The sequence below is a fragment of the Talpa occidentalis genome, unplaced genomic scaffold (genome assembly GCF_014898055.3).
Source record: "Talpa occidentalis isolate TD23 unplaced genomic scaffold, MPIMG_talOcc4v2.1 talOcc4.14, whole genome shotgun sequence".
In the NCBI taxonomy this organism is placed as follows: domain Eukaryota; kingdom Metazoa; phylum Chordata; class Mammalia; order Eulipotyphla; family Talpidae; genus Talpa; species Talpa occidentalis.
The window spans coordinates 12,363,682-12,383,556 of NW_023601433.1; the positions used below are offsets into that span (position 1 = coordinate 12,363,682).

The 19,875-nt window shown below is 49.2% G+C and overlaps 1 protein-coding gene across 1 annotated transcript in view; it reads right to left on the minus strand.

Moving 5' to 3' along the window:
* The window catches only part of PCSK6 (proprotein convertase subtilisin/kexin type 6), a 163,098-nt gene that overhangs the window by 58,310 nt on the left and 84,913 nt on the right, over positions 1 to 19,875 (minus strand). Inside the window, 4 exon segments of the mRNA XM_037510085.2 lie at positions 4,317 to 4,434; positions 6,406 to 6,509; positions 11,193 to 11,293; positions 14,684 to 14,896. Of these exon segments, the coding sequence (XP_037365982.1) occupies positions 4,317 to 4,434; positions 6,406 to 6,509; positions 11,193 to 11,293; positions 14,684 to 14,896 (536 nt within the window).

Sequence of the window (19,875 nt, forward strand, 5' to 3'; positions counted from 1 at the left end):
CACATCAAAGGTTCAGAACAATGTCTGGTGCATCATAAACGCCCGATAGTCATTAGCCTCCCTTATGACCATTAGCCATTACACTTATGTATTATTTATAACTAGAGTTGTTATAAAATGACCATCATGCCTGGTCTGGCTTCATTAATACCAGAAGAATAAGAGTAGTAAGTGGTTAAGCCAGTGGTTAATTCTTGATCACTTATAAATATATTCTTTGCTCAAAGCTTCATAAACTGCTCTGCAGCAGCCTGGATATTTTAAGATGCAAGGGAAGAAATGGCTGGAAAAACCCTAAGGGTCAAATAAGATTATTTCATAACTGGGCCTCTTTTTCATTCACAGGAATTATACTAAGCTTGATTTTCCTTTTCACTCAAAGAAAGTCAATGGAAGTATCCATCCTTCTCTATCTAACACATATTTTAAAGTAGTTTTGCACAGAGATATCACTGGTCATAATTCTATTTTCTTTCTTTGAATTGAAGGAAAGTTTTAAATACATTTAAAACCATTTGTGTCCAAGAGTAGATAAGGGTGACTCTGGGTTTCAACACTGGTTGAGCGGCACCATGGAGACCCAGCGGTGTATCTGGGAGGACTCTAACAAGTCATTCTGCTTGTAAAAGTGTCTGTTTGTCAAGCTCAAGTGACTTACCCCTTTTCCTTGAGGGTTGGATATAGTGCTGACCGAAAGTTGCCTTTGGGGTGCTTTACCCCCTAGGGGGGCTTGGTCTGTTTGGGGGTGAGTGACTGTACAGAAATGACTCAGCAAAATCCGGCAGCACCTTGGAAGGGAGGGGTGGGGGCTGACTCCCCTCACTACCCACCCATCTCTCCCAGGCTCTCCTGTCAGGCTCCCTGACTTACTTCCATGCTGGTGGGGACCAAACAGAGGCAGGCTAGATCCCCACACCTCACTGCCTAGATATGCAGCATTCAGACTAGAAATGCTGACATTTGGGGTTCACTTGTGGATGCCCCTCTGTATGGTCCTTCTTCAAATTACAGTCAGCCCTCTATATCCACAAGTTCTGCCTCCAGGGCTTAACCAACAGAGAATGAAAAATGTGCGCTATGTAGTTAGGAACACGAGGCTGTTGAGTCTGTACTGAATGAGTTCACCTTTTTCTTATCTCTGTTCCTGAAACCACACAGCCTAACAACCATTTTCACAGCACCTGCTTTGGGCCAGGTATCATCGGCAGCCTGATTTCAGGACATGGAAGGAAGGACGAATATAAGATGCAAATATTATACCATTGCATATAAGGGGTTCAAGCATCCCCAGACTTGGCATTCTGGACAGTGGGGCCTGAGTCCAATCCCCCAGGGATAATGAAGGACAATTGTAGAGAGAGTCAGCCATGCCTCAGCTTCCTCCTAATGGGGCTGCTTCCCACAGGTCTCTAATGGCAGCCCTTTTCCTCTGCTGTAACCTTCCCCTAGCTGCGCTGCCAGCCTTTTGGCTTAAGCTCGAGGTCAGGAGAGGGTGGTGTGGACAGAGAATTCCAGGTACCTGGCGGTCCCTTGGAACACAGTGAGTGCAACGCTAGTATTGAAGCATAGGCTGGGACCTCAGAGGGACCTGCAGACCGGGTCCTCCTGTTGACCATGAGGACCATCTTCCTGAACCACCACAAAGCCCGGATCAGGGATGCAGGGCAGGAGAGGATGCAGAGGTCACTGCACTCCACTCCTACCCCTGGGAAATGACCATTACACCCTGGCCCTGAAACTCGGGAGCCCGATGACACTGCTGCACCACTTGTGACCTGTCTGCACTAGGATGCCCACACCTCCAGTGGACACCGACCTCTGCTCACACCAGGTGGCACCTTCCTTCCACTCAAGAGGAAAGGCAGGCAGACACGTCACACATGGTCACACAGGCATGCACAGTCCGGTCTTTTTTCACTTTCTGCTCAGCCTGGCTTGGGACATTTAGAAGTTCAAGGATTTCACCATAATGGAGAAAAAACAGAGTGAGGACTGTGCATGGAGAGAGAGCAGCGAGGAGAGGTGTGTGGGGACAAGCCCTTCTCATTTCTAAGCCAAATGATCATAGCAGAACAGGCAAAGCTAGACAAGGACCCTGAGGAAGGATGTGAGCCATCATCACTGTGGGGTGCTCAGCAGTCCTGACTCAAATGCCAGGCAGGTGACAAAGGTGATGACACCCAGATGTCTAAGCATCTGCCTTCCATGCAGCAAGAGCCAACTTCTCTCTCTCTCTCTCTCTCCCCCTCTCTCTCTTTTGCTCTCTGTCTGCCTCTCTTCACTCTCTCCCCTTATGAACTGGGGAACAATGGACTGTGTAGTTAAACTTGTGGTTTGGGACAGGTTGGCTGAATATTCCAGAAAGACTGAAATGGCTAAATGTAAAGATGACTTTTCACTGGAAACAGAAGTCTGATTCTTCCCCTCCACAGGAACTGGCGAGTCCTTTCTTTCCTCAAAGGACAGGAACAATGTCACACTGTGTGTTACGGCTGGTGCCCTCAACCTGTGCTGTCTAGACTTCGGGCGCTTTCACTTAAAAAGCAAAATAAAATAAAAATAAAAACAACCCCTCGCCACCTAGGCACCACTCTACCATCTTAAAACTATTTCTGGCGGGAGAAGAATGCTTCATTCAGGAACCGCCCCGACGGGGGGACTGTGGGCAGGAAGAGCTGGAGGCCTGGACACTGGGGGTCGGATGGCAGCCTGTGGGCCCCTCAGCCCAGGATCACCTGACCCGTGGAAGGCGTTTTCCAACAAACATAGCACAAGAAAGCAAAAGCCTGCTTTATCTCAGAGAACTTGAGTGTCAGTCTCCCCAGAGAAAATGATACTTCAAAATGTCAAGAATGAGATTTGCTTGCTTGTTGGCTGGCCTTGGGGAGATCACTCCAAGGCCTGCCTTTACAGTGAACAGCAGGACCAACACACAATTTTTCAAAAGACCCTTCCATGACTATGTATCCAACTAATACTTTCTGAATTCCTAATACACTGCAAGGCATCATCAAGAAATACTTTAGGCCACCTTTTATAGCAAAGGGCATATTGTAAGAGATGGATACATTCAAGGATGAGGCAATCTCAAAAAGTGATCTATATTTATCGATAAAGCAAGGGTCACTTTTAATTACCTCATCATTTCTTTTTCAGACACGTATTTTCCACATGTAATAATGAGCTACAGCTAGAAAGCAATGCATTCCATTTTTTATCAGCTATTAAAGTTTAGAGACACACCATCCTCCTTCTTAGAAAGGAGGCTGCAATGGCAGAATCAGAAGACTGATTTGATTTCCTTTCCTCATGGAGTAGTATTTTTGCTTCTGATTTATTTTATAGCTGATTTTTTAAATAAAAATTTGGCATAAAAATGATGCTTCGCATCATTTTTGCAAAGCAAAATAAGTCAGAAGGAGAACAACAAACACTGGATGATCTCACCCATCTGTGGACTATAAGGAAACAAAGCAGGTGAGTGGACAAAATAAAATAAAAATAAGCCAGTGGACTTTGACAACAAAACTTAGGTTACCCAATGGACCCTCCAATGGTGGTTTTTTCCTTTGAATAATAAATACATAATAAAAAATCAGTGTCTGATTTAAATAACTTGCTGTATCAAACAAGGCTGGGCGTGTGCTACCCATGGAGAAAGATGTGGCCAGGGCCCCAGAGTGCAAAGCTCAAGACCCCCTTAAGTCTATGGAAGTGTTATCTGAGTCCAGATAAAAGCAACTCAGAGCTTCTCTGCACTTTGGATAATACCCCTCCTGTAACGGAGAAGGGGCAGAAGCTGCCACTCCTGTCCTTGACCAAAGGAGTCACCGTGCAGGCTTTGGGGGCCGGCAGGCTGGACTGCGGCCATCAATGGGTGACAACAGAGGGGACACCCACTGCTGCTCCCCATCAACACTCCAGGCAGGCAGGGCCCTGGTGTGGTCAGCTATGCTAACTATTATGGATGAGACTCTCCAACACCAGGCTGAGGGTTCAGCTGAGGAGCCAATTCCCTACGCTAAAAGAGGGAAGTGACAACCAAGAACAAAAGGACTCAGAACAGACATGGGTGAGGAAGAGATACTGTTTCTGCCTTCACAATTCATAAGAGACATACTTATACATGCATGCCACATGCCTGGGCACATGTGCGCGCGAGCACACACACACACAAACACACACACACACATGCATCCTCCCTATGGGCCGGGGAATGTGTGTGTAACTAGCGCCTCCTTCCTCCTCAGTGTGCTGCAGCAGGGTCAGGTCCAACCCGACGAGCCTGCACAACCGGGGTACGGGGAGAGACTCACCTGGGTCTCTTGTCCGCAGCAACGATGCACGTATGCTGTGCGGGCACTGCCGTCCACTTCTTCGCCTCCATCACAAGGGCCTCTGCATCCACCAAGCCAAATCCGTAGAGATGGCTAACTGAAAAGACAGGGCCTTCAGACCCGGCTGCCTTTCCTCCCCCAGGGAGGGAGCAAGGCCCGGTTCCCTCACTCAGCCTGGCTCCCGGGTAAAGCACGGGCTTCATGACTGCAGAAACACTGGTGTCACAGGAGGGCTGCAGGGGCCGAGACCATCCCTTAAGCCCCTGGTGCAGGGCCCGCCTCTGAGGACAGCTCACAGGTCCCACCTGCTTGACTTTCTCTCTGAACCACATCCCTTGGGGCCAGGTGGCCGAGCCAGGAAACATGTCCCATAAGGTGCAGAGTGGACGTGTGGAGAGGGCCACATACTTTGCTCTCATGAGAAAGGGACAGGCTTCCCTACATTAAAGAGACTCACTGGTTTCTGTGCTCCCTGAATCTTAAACCAGACAAAAGAAACAGCCTGGCACCTCGGGGTTCACACAACCATGATGTGCAATTAACATGACAGGGCAAGGCTGTGCTCATCTCTTGCCATTTCCTTTCCTGCTGCATCTCCAGGGCATTCAGAGGAAGCAGCATTGCACAGCACACGGCCTGTGAGGGTGCCTGTGAGCTGGCCCGATGCAATGTTTAATTTGGCCAAGGCAGGAGAGTTTCAAGGTTTAATTCTAAGAGGCAAGGTTGAGAACTTGATATAATCTATTTTCCTACTTAATTAGGCCAAAATTGAAATGTAGGTCAGCTCTTGTCATTACAGCATACCAGTGCCACCAACATTCCTGCAAAATAGAGGTGCTCAGGCCTCATCAATGACCTCCTTTGGAAAGGAATGGCCCCTGGAACGTAGGGAACAACGCTTGACCTACATTTTACAGCAGATAGGAGTATCAGGTTGGTTGTCGAAAGAATTGGATCTGAGCTCCAGAAAAGGGAAAAAAAAAAAGTCCTCCCTAATACACCATGGCTGAATGTAAATGTTTTTCAAGAATCTCTGCTAAGAAGCCAAAGCCAGTGGCACCGTCTAACAATTACCTGCTTGAGAGGTTCTGAATATCTGGGTTACGAACCATGACCATGGGTTGATTTCATGGTACTTGGGTCTGTACCAGGCAGTGATGAGGGTGGAGGCCTCATTGTTTGATGACTTAATTTTAGAATATGAGGGTTTGCCAATAGAAGTTTTATAGTTGGAAAGTAACTTACAAAACTATCTCAATGTCCTCGCTCTACAGATGAAGAAACTGGGGGCTACTTTCAAAATCATAGAGCTGCTCAGGGCTAAGTGTACAAGTTACTCAAAGGTGGCACACACAAACATTATTGATCTTAATGACTATGGATTTGTTTTTAATGTGCATGAAAAAATAATAATGATCTATCAAACCTATGATTAACTAGATGTAATAAGTATCAAGGAAAAGGCAGCCCATTTAAAGAGAATGACTAAGTTCATACTGTGACACTTGGTGCCAAGATGTGGTAAAAAGCATGCAATTTAAGGGCCTTGACCTTAGTGACCTCAGGTTTCTCTGTTAATGTAAATGTGATGTTTTGGGATGTTTTTTCTTAAAATTTCTAGATACATAATTTTCATTCTTGTGACATACAACTAATATTATTTGGAGATTCTTTTTTTTTTTTTAAAGATTTATTCATTTATTTATACAAGAACCGGGGTACAGGCCAGATGCACGGGAGGGTGAGAGGATTCACCAGAGACAGAGTGGGAAACAGAACAGGCAGACTGATGAAATACACTGCTGAGGGCAGCAGTGGGCGAGACAGGAGAGGTCTGCTGCACCATGTGGGACCCTCGCCAGCCAGCCTGGATCGAATAGGCGCTGCCGAAGCTGCAGACAGCTTCACAGCGCTGCGCTCAACCACTTGGGCCACCAGGGGAGGCCCTATTTGGAGATTCTTTTTGAGCATTTCACATGACCCTTTCCTGTAGATCCCAGGAGGTCACCTAGAGGAGCCCACTAGGAGGGATGATCAGTCCTCGCCTGGCCCAGCAGAAGACACTCACCTTTATGACCAGCACCGTTGACTTTCCAGTCACTGGCTTTCAGGTGCGCTGGCCTCGATGTCTTTACCAGCAGGTGTTGGACATCCCTCCAGGTTAACTGGCTGCTGCAATGACACAGGGACAGGCTATTGTTGCCCACCAGACCCATAATGATGGCCGCACAGGCCCAGCAAAGACAGTGCCCCTGGAACAAGCCTTAAGTCTGGACTTGAGGGGGACCTGCAGGCTCCATTCCGGGAAGGGCTTATATCACTATCTCTTTGTAAAGAATGATTTCCTGAGATAAAATAGTTCCAGGGGTGACTTAAAATTTATAAGCATCAAAAACCCAGCCTTGAGTGTGTGCAAGGGTTATACCAGGAATTTTGGCAATGAGGAGAAGGACCTCCTTACTGAAACAGCCAGAGGCTATCAGTATTTGGGGCCATTCCCACCACAAAGAGCAGATTCTGGGGTACATCAGAGCTCAAGTTGCCATCCATGCAGACCCCACCTTGCATGGACCCAGCGGTTACAGACTTTCATTCAAGATTTTAATAATTCTCAATTTACAGTATTTTTATTTTGGTGCAAAGTAGAAACATTTCAATAAAAGAACACAACACATACCTAGTGACAAAAATGCATAAAGCAGAATTCTTTGATTCTAAGATAAATTTTCTGCCTTTTTTACGGTTCTGAAACCCAGATCCATGATACAGTGGCACTCTCATAACCTGCTCTGTCTGCAGCATCAGGACCGGGTCATAGACCAAGGCCACTGGGAAGCTGGATGAGGCCTCTATCCCCTCCTCCTGGCCAGGACTGCCCGACTCACATCAGTCACCACTGTCTTTCCCATCACCCACTTTGTTTGTATGTGTTTACAAATATAATATCCTAACCACTTTTAAGTGTACAGTTCAGTGCCATTAGCACATCCACATGATTGTGCATCCATTACCACCACTGCTTCCAGAGCTTTCTCATCTTCCCCAGTTGAAACTCTGCACCCAGGAAAACATCCACTCTTCATTCCCCCATCTCTAGCTGCTCACAACCACCCTTCCATTTTCTGTGCCTATGAATGTGACTACTTAGGGAGCCTCATGTAAATGGAATCAGACAATAATTATCCTTTTATGCCTGGTTTATTCCATTTAGCATAATGTCCAAGGTTCATCCCTATCATAGCCTGTGTCACAATTTCCTTCCTTTTTAAGGCTGAGTAATATTCCATTACTTGCATGTACTTTTGTTGATCCATTCATCAATCTATGGGCACTTGGGTTGCTTCTACCTTTTGGCTGCTGTGCATAAAGCTGCTGCGAGCATGGGTGTGCAGATACTAGTTCAAGTCTCTGCTGGCAATTCTTTCAGGTCTCTCCCCACCAGCAAAATTGCTGGATCCTACAGTAATTATGATTAATTTTTTGAGGAACCACCATACTATTATCCATAGCTGCTGCACCATTTTACATTCCTACCAACTGTCCCCTCTGCCTATTTTCCTACCAGGAGGCTTGAGTTGTAGGGTACACATGCATTCCTCCCTTTGGCGCCCACTCTTCAGGCTCTCGTCCTAAAGTCTCCTGATCTCCCAATATGTTCCTGCCAGTCACAGGTGGTACTGACCATGGCCTGTCTCACCCTGTCTGTGTCCCTCAGTGCAGTTTCCAGGTCTGAGCTGGGCATGGGCTGACCTGCTATTGTCCCCTTGTAACTGCCCCTCCTGAGGGCCCTCATTGTTAGAGGAAGATTCTGAGGTTCCAGGTGGTCCACAGCCTGGCTCTCAGGTGGAGTGGGGCACAGGCACAGGCTTTGGGGCGCAGACAGAGCACACATGGCTGAATTCTGGGATACCCGCGTGCTGGGGCAAGTCACTGTTCATGTCAATGGGTCCCACTTAAGGACAGCCAAAACCAGTTTCCAATAAGAAGTATGCATTTCAGGGCCTCCCTGGTGGCACAGCAGGTTGAGCACAGCGCTGTGAAGCTGCCTGCAGCCTCTGCAGTGCGGGTTCGGTTCCCGGCTAGCCAGGGAGATATCCACATGGCACGGCAGACCTCTCCTCAGCAGTATATTTTGTCAGTCTGCCTGTTCTGTTCCCCATTCTGTCTCTGGTGAATCCTCTCACCCTCCCATGCCCCTGGCCTATACGCCAGTTCTTGTATAAATAAAAAATATATATATATATATCTTTAGGGAAAAAAAGAAGCATGCATTTCAGAGTTTCAGACAGAATGGTCCAGAAAGGGAGACTGCGAAACACCATCTTATTATGTGGAAATCCATTCTTACAGACAATGGCGAAAAAATCAGAATTACAGTTGTATGGAAAACATGTATAATAAGGCTGCTGGAAATGTTATTTGATGAAGAAGGAATTGATGGAAATTCCCGAGACTGGCACCAAACGGTGAGGTGACAGTTGGACAATTCTTGCACATAATATCCATAGCACACTGTCTCCCCCACCCCCCGGCTCCATACCCGAGTGTTTCCTTGGCCCCAGGAGGATCTGGCTTTGACTAATTCCTCCTGCTGCAGAACAGAACAGAGTCAGAAGCCCCCCCTGTGTCCTATATGTAACATGTTCCTCCCCGGGCCAGTCCATCCATTTCAAAGCCTTAAGTGTTTTCAGTGTGGTTTGATTGATTCACCACCTGTAAATTTCTGAGGAGCCAATGATAGGATGATCACTATCGGGGTTTTCATGTGTCCACAGGCCAAGTTTAATGGGCCAATCTGCAGCGAAATAGGGCTTGTTTTCTATTTTGCTTCAACTAGCAAAATTCCATGCCTGTTTCCAATAACGGAAGAAAACCTAGAACAATGAGTTGCTAAGCATGGGAATGCAATTTTCCACTCAAGGAACTAATTATTTAGAATTTTTAAAAAGAGCCTCAGGACACAGAAGCTAACATTTTGGCCCGGAAATTGAAAATATTTAGCTGCTACTTTGCTAAATTGGTAGCATTTGAGTTTTATGCTCTTTTGCCTCGTGCAAATCAACATGCAAACATACATAATTACAAGGGTTTAAGCATCCCAAACATGATTTTTGAATCATTTAAAATCTCATCTGCAATAAATACTACTTCAAATGGCTGGGTTTGTTCTGAGCCAGTTTTGAAGTCTAAACATTTCAGATGAGCTAAATAGAACAAAAATAAACTCTGGACTAGAAGATCAATTAGTGGTTACCAGAGGGAAGGCGGAATCAAAGTGGGGACAATGGTGTGCTAAAGAGCAGATTTGGACTTTGAGACATACATATGCAGTATTACACATGCTGATTCTCAATGACAAACCCCTAAAATTTATATGATATTATATTGTAATGCTGCAATTAAAAAAAAAGGAAAAATAAAATGTGTTTTGACCTGCGGGTTGCATGTGCAGTGAACTCTCTTTTCTTCATGACTCATCCACACACTAACAACTCTAGAAATTTTATTTGGCTTAGGACAGATAAATTGTCACCACTATATTGTCAATTTATGCACCACAGTCCATTAAGGGCAGCTGCAGCCGTCTAAAGTATGATTTTGGTTGGTGACGCAGAATGGGAGGTAGACTTGGGGCTCTAACCCACATACCCTGTTGGGGTCCCACAAAGTGGAGAGACTGTGAGCTCTGACCAGGAAAAGAAGGGAAGGAGCCAAGTCACACCCATTAAGGACACTTGCCACACACGGGCAGATGTCGAGGACACCACAGGTGAAATAAGCCAGACGCCAAAGGACAAACCCTGCATGGGTCCAAGTAGGTGAGGCCTGAGGCGTCAAATCCACAGACACAGACAGTAGAATTGTGGGGAGAAGGAAAATGGGGCGTGCTAAGGACTGAAACTCTGTTCCTTCCCTGGATGTATATATGGAAGTCCTAACCCCCAGGAGCTCAGAGTTTGAAGGTATTTGGAGACAGGATTTTTATAGAGATAATGAAAGTGAAATAGAGGTCACTAGGGTGGGTCCTAATCTACTATGGTCTCCTTAAAAAATTCTAGATCTGCGGCCTCTCTGGTGGCGCAAGGGTTAAGATGCAACCTATGAAGCCATCTGTAGCCACTGCAGCACAAGTTCGATCCCTGGCCAGGGAGCTACCCACATGGCACAGCAGACCTCTCCTGACTCGCCTGCTGCTCCCCTCAGCATTGTACTTTGGTCAATCTGCCTGTTCTGCTCCCCACTCTGTTTCTGGTGAATCCTCTCACCCTGTACCTCTGGCCTGTACCCCAGCTCTTGTATGCATAAATAAATCTTTAAAAAAAAATTCTAGATCTGGACACACACACACGTGCACACACAGACAGAGAGACCAGGTGAGGACACAGGGAGAAGTCAGTTGTTACAAGTCAAGGGGAGACGCCTCAGAGAACCAGCAACTTCTTCTTCACTCTTCACAATGCTGCCCCCCAGGCAAGTGTGATCCAGGCACCCAGGGATGGAAGAAGCCCTAAGAGTCTACATCTTGATGACTGTGCTCCTGCCATGTGGCTTTGCTCTCACACCCACGATGTGGGTCTCCAGCCTCCAGAACAGGGAGAAGCAAAGGTCTGTTGTTAAGCCCCAGCCTGCGGTGTTTTGCTACCGCCAACCCAGCAGAGGAATCTGGGGAGCGGTAGTTTATTGGGTACAGGGCTTTAGTGTGGGATGACGGCTGAGCGAGGTGCATGATGGTGACGGTCAAACAGCAACGTGTACCCTCAACACAGTTCACACGGCACATTTTACATTATGCATAGGTTACCGCAATACAGTGATCTGTCATTAAAGGGGAGAGGAAGGGAAATGGGTACTTACTTTGCTTCCAAGGCCAAGGCGATGATGCCTGCCACCATGGGGGCTGAGACGGAGGTCCCCGTGTGGCCGTCAGTGCAGCGCTGACGCAGATCCGTGGTGACCTGGAGGAGGGGGCGCCGAGGGGCTAACGTCAGCTTTCAGGAGAGGCCAGAGGCTACTCAAGATGCTGCTCCCAGTGGGTGCGGTCCAAGGACCCGGAGACGAGGAAGACCCTAGCAGCTGCCTCTCGGGACCACGCCTGCATGTGGGCGTCTGGAGCTCCCTGCCAAGGGGCTTTGCTCTTGGCAAATGTGGACCCGCTGGAAGAATGAGCTAGTATGGGGTGAGAACAGGGAGGTAAGGCACGGAAGACAAGCATCCGGAAGCCCCAAACTCTGACAACTGTGGGTGTGTATGCTGAGACCAAAGGCCAGACAAGATAAAACAAAGGGGGCCCTCCAGGCAGAGCCTGCCAGAGCCCACTCTCTCACCCTCAAGTCACCCTCTGACATGTGAACAACTGGAAACACGCAGAGGAGCCAGCTCGCCTGGTGAGAGGTGTTTCTGCTTTTAGCCAGAAGGTCAGCATCATTCTCCCCGGGGATGCCCTCCTGACAGCAACAGTGTCCACCACAGGAGCGGGTCACCCTGGGGGTGTTCTCCACCTCACAGGGCTGCATGTGCCGACAGGAGCTCTGCACTCCCTCCCCAGGGGGTCCGATTCCACACTCCGGCCCTTGAGACCACACCACCTCATCAGCAAGTCGCCTTGGAAGTGAATTGGAGACGCAGCAATGGTGGGCATGTGTGGGCCCAGTGCTGTGACACCCCTGTGCAAGACAGGACCGGGCCCCTGTGCACTTTGCAACTGGGATTAAGGTTGCTCACCAGCTGACTCTAAATCAAAGAGGGTATCCTTGATTCTCGGAGGGCAAAGGGGGGCAAAGCAATCAAGGGTCCTTCACTGCAGAAGAAAGAGGCAGGGAAGTCTAGCAGAGAGGCACAGGAAGCACTGGCCCGATGTTGCTCTTTGAATGGGCAGCTGGGGACCCAAGTGAGGCCATGTGGGTGGCCTGTGGAAGCTGAGAACGGCCCTCAGTGGACAGCCCACAAGGAAATGGGAGAGCTCAGTCCTGCAACCACAGGAGCCGGTTCTGCCAGCAACCCGCCCAAGCGAGGAGTGGATTCTCCCCCCAGCCTCCTGGAAGGAAGCAGCTGGGTCGACCCCTGGACGTCAGCCTCATGACACCGCGACGCTCTGACCTACAAAACTGGGAGCTAATAAATTGGTGCTGTTTCAAGCTGCTAATCTGTTATGACAGCAATAGGAAGCAAATACACCCACCCAACTGCTGGGCTCCACTTGCTGGAAGAACCCTCGAGAATGAATCCCCAGATGATGTAACACAGACCCTCCTCCCAATAGAGCATCTTCCTTCATTATCTTTCAGCAGGGATTGGGGGGCATCCCCCAGGGAGAGGTGATCCAGCCCGCATTACACACAGAGGAAGACTTAACAGAAACACTAGCAGAGATCAGCCTCCTCTGCACATTCCCGCACCCAAATTTAGAGCGAGGCATCTCCATGTTGGGGAGAGCAGCTGAGGGCAAGGGATCAGGGAGCAGGATGCGACCTCCAGGATTGTCACTTGCAAATGGGAATGTTGATATGCCCTTCACACAGCTCCTGTGAAGGTCACAGCTGGACACCTGGCACATCCTTGTGCTTGATAAATGGTGACCAGTAAGGGAAAGTGAGGGTGTCTGGGCAGGAGGCCAAGCTCCCAGGAGCAAGGGTGGTCCCACAGCGGTTCTCCAGTCAGTGAGCAGAAAGGCCTCCCTGCAGGGAGGGGATGGCTGAAACCAGTGGGCTGCCTGGAACACAGCCTGTGCTCGGAGAATGAAGGGAAGAACCGTGAGAGATGCTCGCTCTGAGTGTCCCTCTTTTCACTGAGTCCCTGCGTAGCCAGGGCAACCCCCACCATGCCGTAGGTGCCGTAGCAGGCCCTCCCTGGGTGGAGAGGAGCAGAGAACGTGGAGCACAGAGCTTAAATTCCCAACCTGCTTGACCTCCGCAGGCCGTGAGTGGCCCACTGTCCCCACTCAGGCCCTTAGTCAAGGGGCTCCGAGCAAAAACACGGCTGTTGTTGAACTGAAAAAGAAAAAATGCCACCCATACTGTCCAAGAAGAGCTCCAGACAGCTCTGGCTGAGTATGTTTGCTCTTTTATTATTACTTTCCCAGTTAACCGCACCCCTCTTACCCATATGGCAAGAAGAGAAAGGAAACAAAGGGACAAAAGCATTTTGCAGCTAAGGTGTGCGTACGTGCGTGCACACATACACACGTGTGCCCTCGGTGAGCCATTAAGCAAATAAAGCCGCCAGTCCTGCTCTCGGGGTTGGGGAACATGGGGTCCTCCCAGCATGAAGTCCCTCGGTTCAAAGGAGCCTGGAGCACACGCCCCACTTGCACCCCTGCAGCCAGCAGGCCTCTGTTTCAGACTCCAGCAAGTCCTTGTTCAAACGAGCTAGATTCCTTGCGGAACAGGACACTATTCAGAATCTCAGCTGCCCGTCCCAGGGGTGCGTGCGCCAGGAGAAAAAGAAAATAACAACTTAAATTAATACCTTCGTTAACCAGCCCAGGCCGCTGCCAGGCTGGCGGTGGAATGATCGCGGCTGACCTTTGGGCTGGTGCAGAGCAAAGCAGAGAACAGGAAGCCTGTATGCTTCCACAGAAAAACGCAAAAATAAATTTGCAAATAATTTCTAAAGAAGTGGCTAAGCAGCAGGAGGAATGAAAAGATGCTAGTGAGCTTTAAAATTAATCTATGTCTGGCCAGCTCCATGGTCTCATTTTTAAAATGTCTAAAAACCAACTTAATGACTGTGCATTTGAATTCTGCATTAATTTGGACTTGAAACCTTCCCCTCCTCCTGCTTTTTAAAGTAGGAAGGCACAGAGGGAGGGAAGAAGCCAAATTCCACCCATATGCTGAACTGCAAGTTACTTTTTAAAAGCTAAATCACACTTCGTGTTCATTGACTTGAAGCAACCGAAACCACTGCTGGACAGAAAGTGTTTGAGGAAAGCACTTTTGTCACAGGGGAAGGTCTGGAAGGAGACGTGGATTTCGAAAATGTTCCTGTACAAACCCCAGATTCTCTCTTACTATAGAAAAAGAACCAGTCGTTGGAACGCAAGCAAGGCGACCACAGAATTTCAGACGCATCATGCTGAGAATGTACCCCCTTCTTAAATGACATTTTTAGAGCTCTAAAGGCAGAGAGAGGGTTTTAATTGGTATTTTTGGTGTAAAGATTAGAAAGGCAGGTCTGTGGACAGTTGCCAAGGGACTGGGCAAGTTCACTGCTGGGTGAGGCTGGTACCCTGGGGCTGGGAATATAGTGGCCTGGACCTGACTCATCTTTTCATTAAGAAAAGGAACTGAGCTCCAAAGGGTCGGGGGTGTGCACCCCAAGCTCGCCACGTGGCCAAGAGCACTCACAATTTTCCGCTCGTAAAAGGCTCCGCTGCTGTAGGTGGTGGCGAGGGTGGACGCGCACTCCTCCAGGTACCACGGCTTGTAGCCGTTCTCGGTGGTGCTGCTCACGGAAATGGTGTAGATGCTGTTGGTGTAACCATCACAGGAACAGTAGTCGCCCTCTCGCCCGCCGTTCCCGGAGGCCCAGACAAAGATGGAGCCGAGGCCCTGCCGGCCCTAGAGGCAAGGAAAACAGGCTCAGCTCTGCAGCCAGAACCTCCCTGAGGGCCTGGGCCCCTCCGTCAAACAAAGAATGTGGTCACACCATCCCAGGCCACCAAGGACCTGGTTTTATGGGCCCTGTCTTGATTTTTTTTTTTAATTTATTTTTTTAAAGATTTATTTATTTATTTATTTATTTGTTTATTTATTTATTTATTTATTTATTTATACAAGCACTGGGTACAGTCAGAAGCACGGGAGGGTGAGAGAATTCACCAGAGCCAGAGCAGGGAGCAGAACAGGCGGAAGGACTGAAGTACACTGCTGAGGGGAGCGGCGGGCGGCAGGAGAGGTCTGCGCGCCACGTGGGACCCTCCTCTGGTGGCCGGGGAGCAGCCGGGGATCAAACTGGCGCTGCAGAGGCTGCGGGCAGCTTTGCAACCCAGCGCTCAACCGCTGCGCCACCGGGGAGGCCCCCTGTCTTGATTTTAATAGAGCATTTGGACTGTGGCAACAGTCTTTACACTACAGAATCACAGGATGGTGCTGGGGAGAAAGCCCGGAGAGAGGTCTCTGCTTTTCACAGGAAAATCAAGGACCTCGCTACAAGCTAGGCTGCTCCAGTCATGCCTATCATTTCCATGGTAATCACCCACGATCAGAAAGCCCAAATGGTGCCTGCAGCAGTGTTGAGATGAGAGAGGATGGCGGGATATGGAATGTCAACTTTTCTGGATCGAGAGAGCTAGCCCCAGCGGGGGCAGAGAGCAAATCTTCCTGACAACACACTTGAAGAAGCACTCTTCTTAGAGAGCCAACTCATTTTGAAAAAAGGGGTGGGACCATGAATTCTGGGTGAAGAACAAATGAGTAAAAAGGGTTGTGTTCCAGAACGCCCATGGCTGCTGGCGGCTGTCCTGGGAGACTCCCGGGGTCTCCACCGTGGGAAGTGCTGACATGTCAGATTAACGATGCCAGCCAAGGCCAGCGGCACCCCTGGTGTGCAGGTTTTTGTTTTCAAGAACATACATGTGAAAGTGAGGCTTTGAAAGACAATGATGGCTCAGGGGCAGGCCTCCGCGGTGCCGTTCTAGCCCACACCCACAGGATCAATGATTTCTGAGCAAACCAAGGGCTCCTCCCAGCCACAGACACCAGCTGGAGATCAGTTAATCCCAGACCGGACTGAAACTTTGGTCCAAGAGTCTGGATGGAGGGTGGTGCTCAGCCAGGTCTGAGAGTGATGGCAACACAGGTCTCCACACGACTCAGTACCAATGGGGCTGGTGACTCTGGTGTCCTTGCTAAGGACCCTCCTTTGCAAACATGCACGAAGAAACTGAGGCTTATACACAACCAGCTGGCTTAGAGATAACTTTGAACATAAGTCCACAACACATCCCCCTCACCCTCCCATGCCTCCAAATCTGCAATATCTACAGCGACAAACTGAAGTCTTACTGCTGAATGTACCTGCCTGCTCTGGAAGCCCCACGGGATGCCACTTGGCAGACAAGTGGGCCACAGTTCCCTCCCTTCCAAGCCTATTTGTCCAAACTCCTGCACTTCCTCCAGTTCCAACCTCAGGCTCTCCCTGAACCCCACAGGCAGGGTCCTCTTGCTCACCCAGGCCAACTGCTCCAAGCCAACTCATTTTTTCTGCTTTTCACATCTCCAAGGTGGACTCTGCCAAGGGCTGGAAAGAACGGTTACTTATATTTAGCAAAAAAGGTCAAGCTTCTGGAAGAAAGGCACAAAGTACTACAGAAATGGGTGTGTCCATGCACACAACTACCTGCAGGAAAAGAGTCATCAGAAGCTAGTTCCAAGCCACTAAAATCCCAAGGGAAAGGTGTCTAACCCATCAGAACCTATCACCTCCAAGACACTGTCACCTCTAGCTCCCCACTCGACTCCAGATCATTCCAGACAAAAGCGGAACATGCAGGCTTACTGCAGCAGCGGCAGCACCGAGAATGGCCTCAAACAGAGCTTGCCTCCTCCCGTGAGTGTACGTCATATTCCAACTCAGCAGCCTCTGGCTGAGCCCGAGACCGTGAATTTTTAACAGGTTCCCAGGTGATGCCAGCGCTGCTGGTCCTGGACTCCACTTTGAATAATAAGGTCCTAAAATGACAAAGGCCAGCATCTTCTGACACAGTGTATTTTCTGTACTATCAGTTCCCACAAGCCTCAAAAGCCTCTTTCCATTCTGAAAAGTTTTCTGGAAAGAGAACATGGGACTGACTGAGCGGAGGAAATGCCAAGTTCTGAGGTGTCTCAGCTGCTTCTGAGGGCTGTGTTTGACTTTCCAGGTCTTCCGTTCCCAGGACAGCCACAGGATGGAACCACGTGGGGCATCTCACCCCTAGCCATGACCTTGTCTCTGTGTTTAGGAAAGCAACAGCCACAGCCCCAACAAGATGTATTTCAGCATCTTGCCGGGCACTGGAGAAGTCATCCGGGAGCTCAGAGGCACCTTTACAGGAGACCAGCAAGATGCCCAGCATCTGGGCGAGGCTGGTTTTTTGGCCACAGTGACATTTAATGTCCCTTCTCAGTGACAGGCCATGGGAGGGTTCACATGGCTCACATTAAACAGATCTTCATGCCAATTATGGCTTCTGAAGTCTCCTACCGCCAAACCACATCATCTACCAAAGATGAAGTCAGATTTTACAGAAAGAGGCCATAAGTGACAAATGGGGTGATGAGGAGGAAAAACAGATGGGGAATGCGGTTGGGTTTGAGATCATCAAATTTCCAGGAGGATTTTCAGTGACAACTTTAGACAGCTGCGATTTAAGGCTCCCTACGTGACATATTTTACTTCACAATGACTTAAAAAAAAAGGAATGACCTCAGTATTTCAAGAAATAGTGACAAGAATGACAGGGAACCACATGGTCCCCTCTGCAATTTCCTCACTCCCCTGACAGCCCTATGAAGCAACGCTGCTCGGCATTCTGATGCAAAGATGCCCTCTCTGCAGCTCCAGACCTCCCAAGTCCTACACCGGCTCCATCTACGCTGACCGAAGTGAACTTGAAAACCTGGAAAATCCTTTGAAAACCACCATTATCTGTTCTGGAAATAGGGGACTCTGTCTTAAACCCCGAAACCTTTAGAAATCATCTCATGGAAATGACAGACGTGCAGTATTAACACCATTTGAAGCAGTGTCTTCCAGGCAGAAACCGCGCCCTCTGACTTCCAGCTTCAACTCATTTCTGGGCTGTTTCACTCTCCAGAAGAGTGGGCTCATAGGATCTAGTGGGTGGTGGGAGTTGAGTATAGGGGAGATGAGATTTTTTTTATCAGGCAGCCCCTCTGCAGATAGTGCCTGACTTGGTCACGCCTGAACCTTCTAGAATGCCCTGGGCCCAGCACCTGGCACAGTTGGGAGCCCAGAAGCTTGAATGAAGCAGTTTTTGCCTTTCCTTGGCATTGTAAGGACTAGGAAGCTGCGTGCCATCATGGAAGTGAGGCCGAATGCGGCGGACGCGCTGTGTGGGTCTGACGGCCCCTGCTCTCCTTTTCACAAGGCGTCTCTGGCTGAGCTCAGCCCTGAAGGACACAGGCAGATGCCCTGCTTTGGTTACTAGCTTCACAGACATTCAAGCCCCAAGTGGTCTCAGGGAGAGGGCGGCAGAGGAAGCAGGCTTGGCTGACTAGTGGAACATTCCAGGAGGAGGCGCAGGCGGCTCACCTGGCTGTGAGGTTCAGGGTGATGTGTCTGTCACCTCAAGTCTAAGGGATGAGGGGAAACAAACCCCAGGTATTCACTAGCCAGGCGGTGGGGGCAGGCATGGCTGGGGGCATTCTAGAGTTGATTATCAATTTCCATAAAAGAAAAGAAAACTAACATAAAATGACCATTCAATATGTCCAGAAAAGCAATCAAATCATATGATTTAGAAAAAGTTAAAAACAAAAAAAGATTGTTCCTTCACGGGGCAGGACTGGGGGATGGGCAGGGGAGACAAAAAAAGACTGGTACTATTTGATTTATTCATTAACTATTTATTGGGCACAATTCAATGACTACGCACACGGATACAATAAGATAACTTCAAACATATTTTTAAACGCATAAATAATAAAATGGGCCCCTCCTCCACCCCACTCTCCTCTCTCCCGTGGAAGACAGAGGTAGAAATGCGCCCCAGGTTGCCTGTACTTCCTGCCCAAATGCTCATTGGCCTCGCTGAGCCACACCTTATGCTCTGGGTTGGGATTTGCTGGGCCACCCGGACGCTGACCACAGCTCTGTCGGCTGCAAGAAGCTGTCCTGGCCCAGAAATCTGTCTGACCACCCTGTTTGTAAGAACTGAGTCGTTGCCAGTCCCTCCTGCCTCCCCTTGCCTTTCTGACACACAAGGTCCCAGAAAGGGTGATCACAGAATGGCCGGCGGGTGGGCCTCCTGGTCAGTGGGCATCAAGAAGGAGCCTGCCAGCCTCCCTACTTCCTCTCAGAAGCTCAGTGGTGGGAAGAACCACTGAGCTGGATGTTTACTCTGTTTAGTCCCTGGGGAGGTTCTGCTCAAGAAGTTCTAAACTTGCCAGGCTATGTGCTGGCAGGGAGGACAAGACCGAGGTGGGTCTTGAAGGGGGTGGATCCCCAATATGGAGAGGGGGTAGGGGTACGAATGGGGGGAGGGAGCTGGGCTGGATTTGTGCGCACCCTGTGATGGCCACAGAAAGCTCCCAGACTGGGCATGTATGTGGGCAGGCGGATTAAGGCCCAGGACTTACCTTCACCCACAAATAACAGGCTAAGTGATCAGACTAAATACTGCCCCTGCCCCCCACCACCACACATTCACCTGCACACACCTGCAGGACCAGTCAGGCTCCAAGGCACAGAGTCCAAGGCAGATGCTGGTGGCATTGGAACAGCCATTCCGTGCAGGTGTGGGGCACATGTGGAAAGCTGCTTCCCTGAGCTCCTACGTGGTCTCCCTCACTGGGGTTCTGGATCAACATAGCCTTTC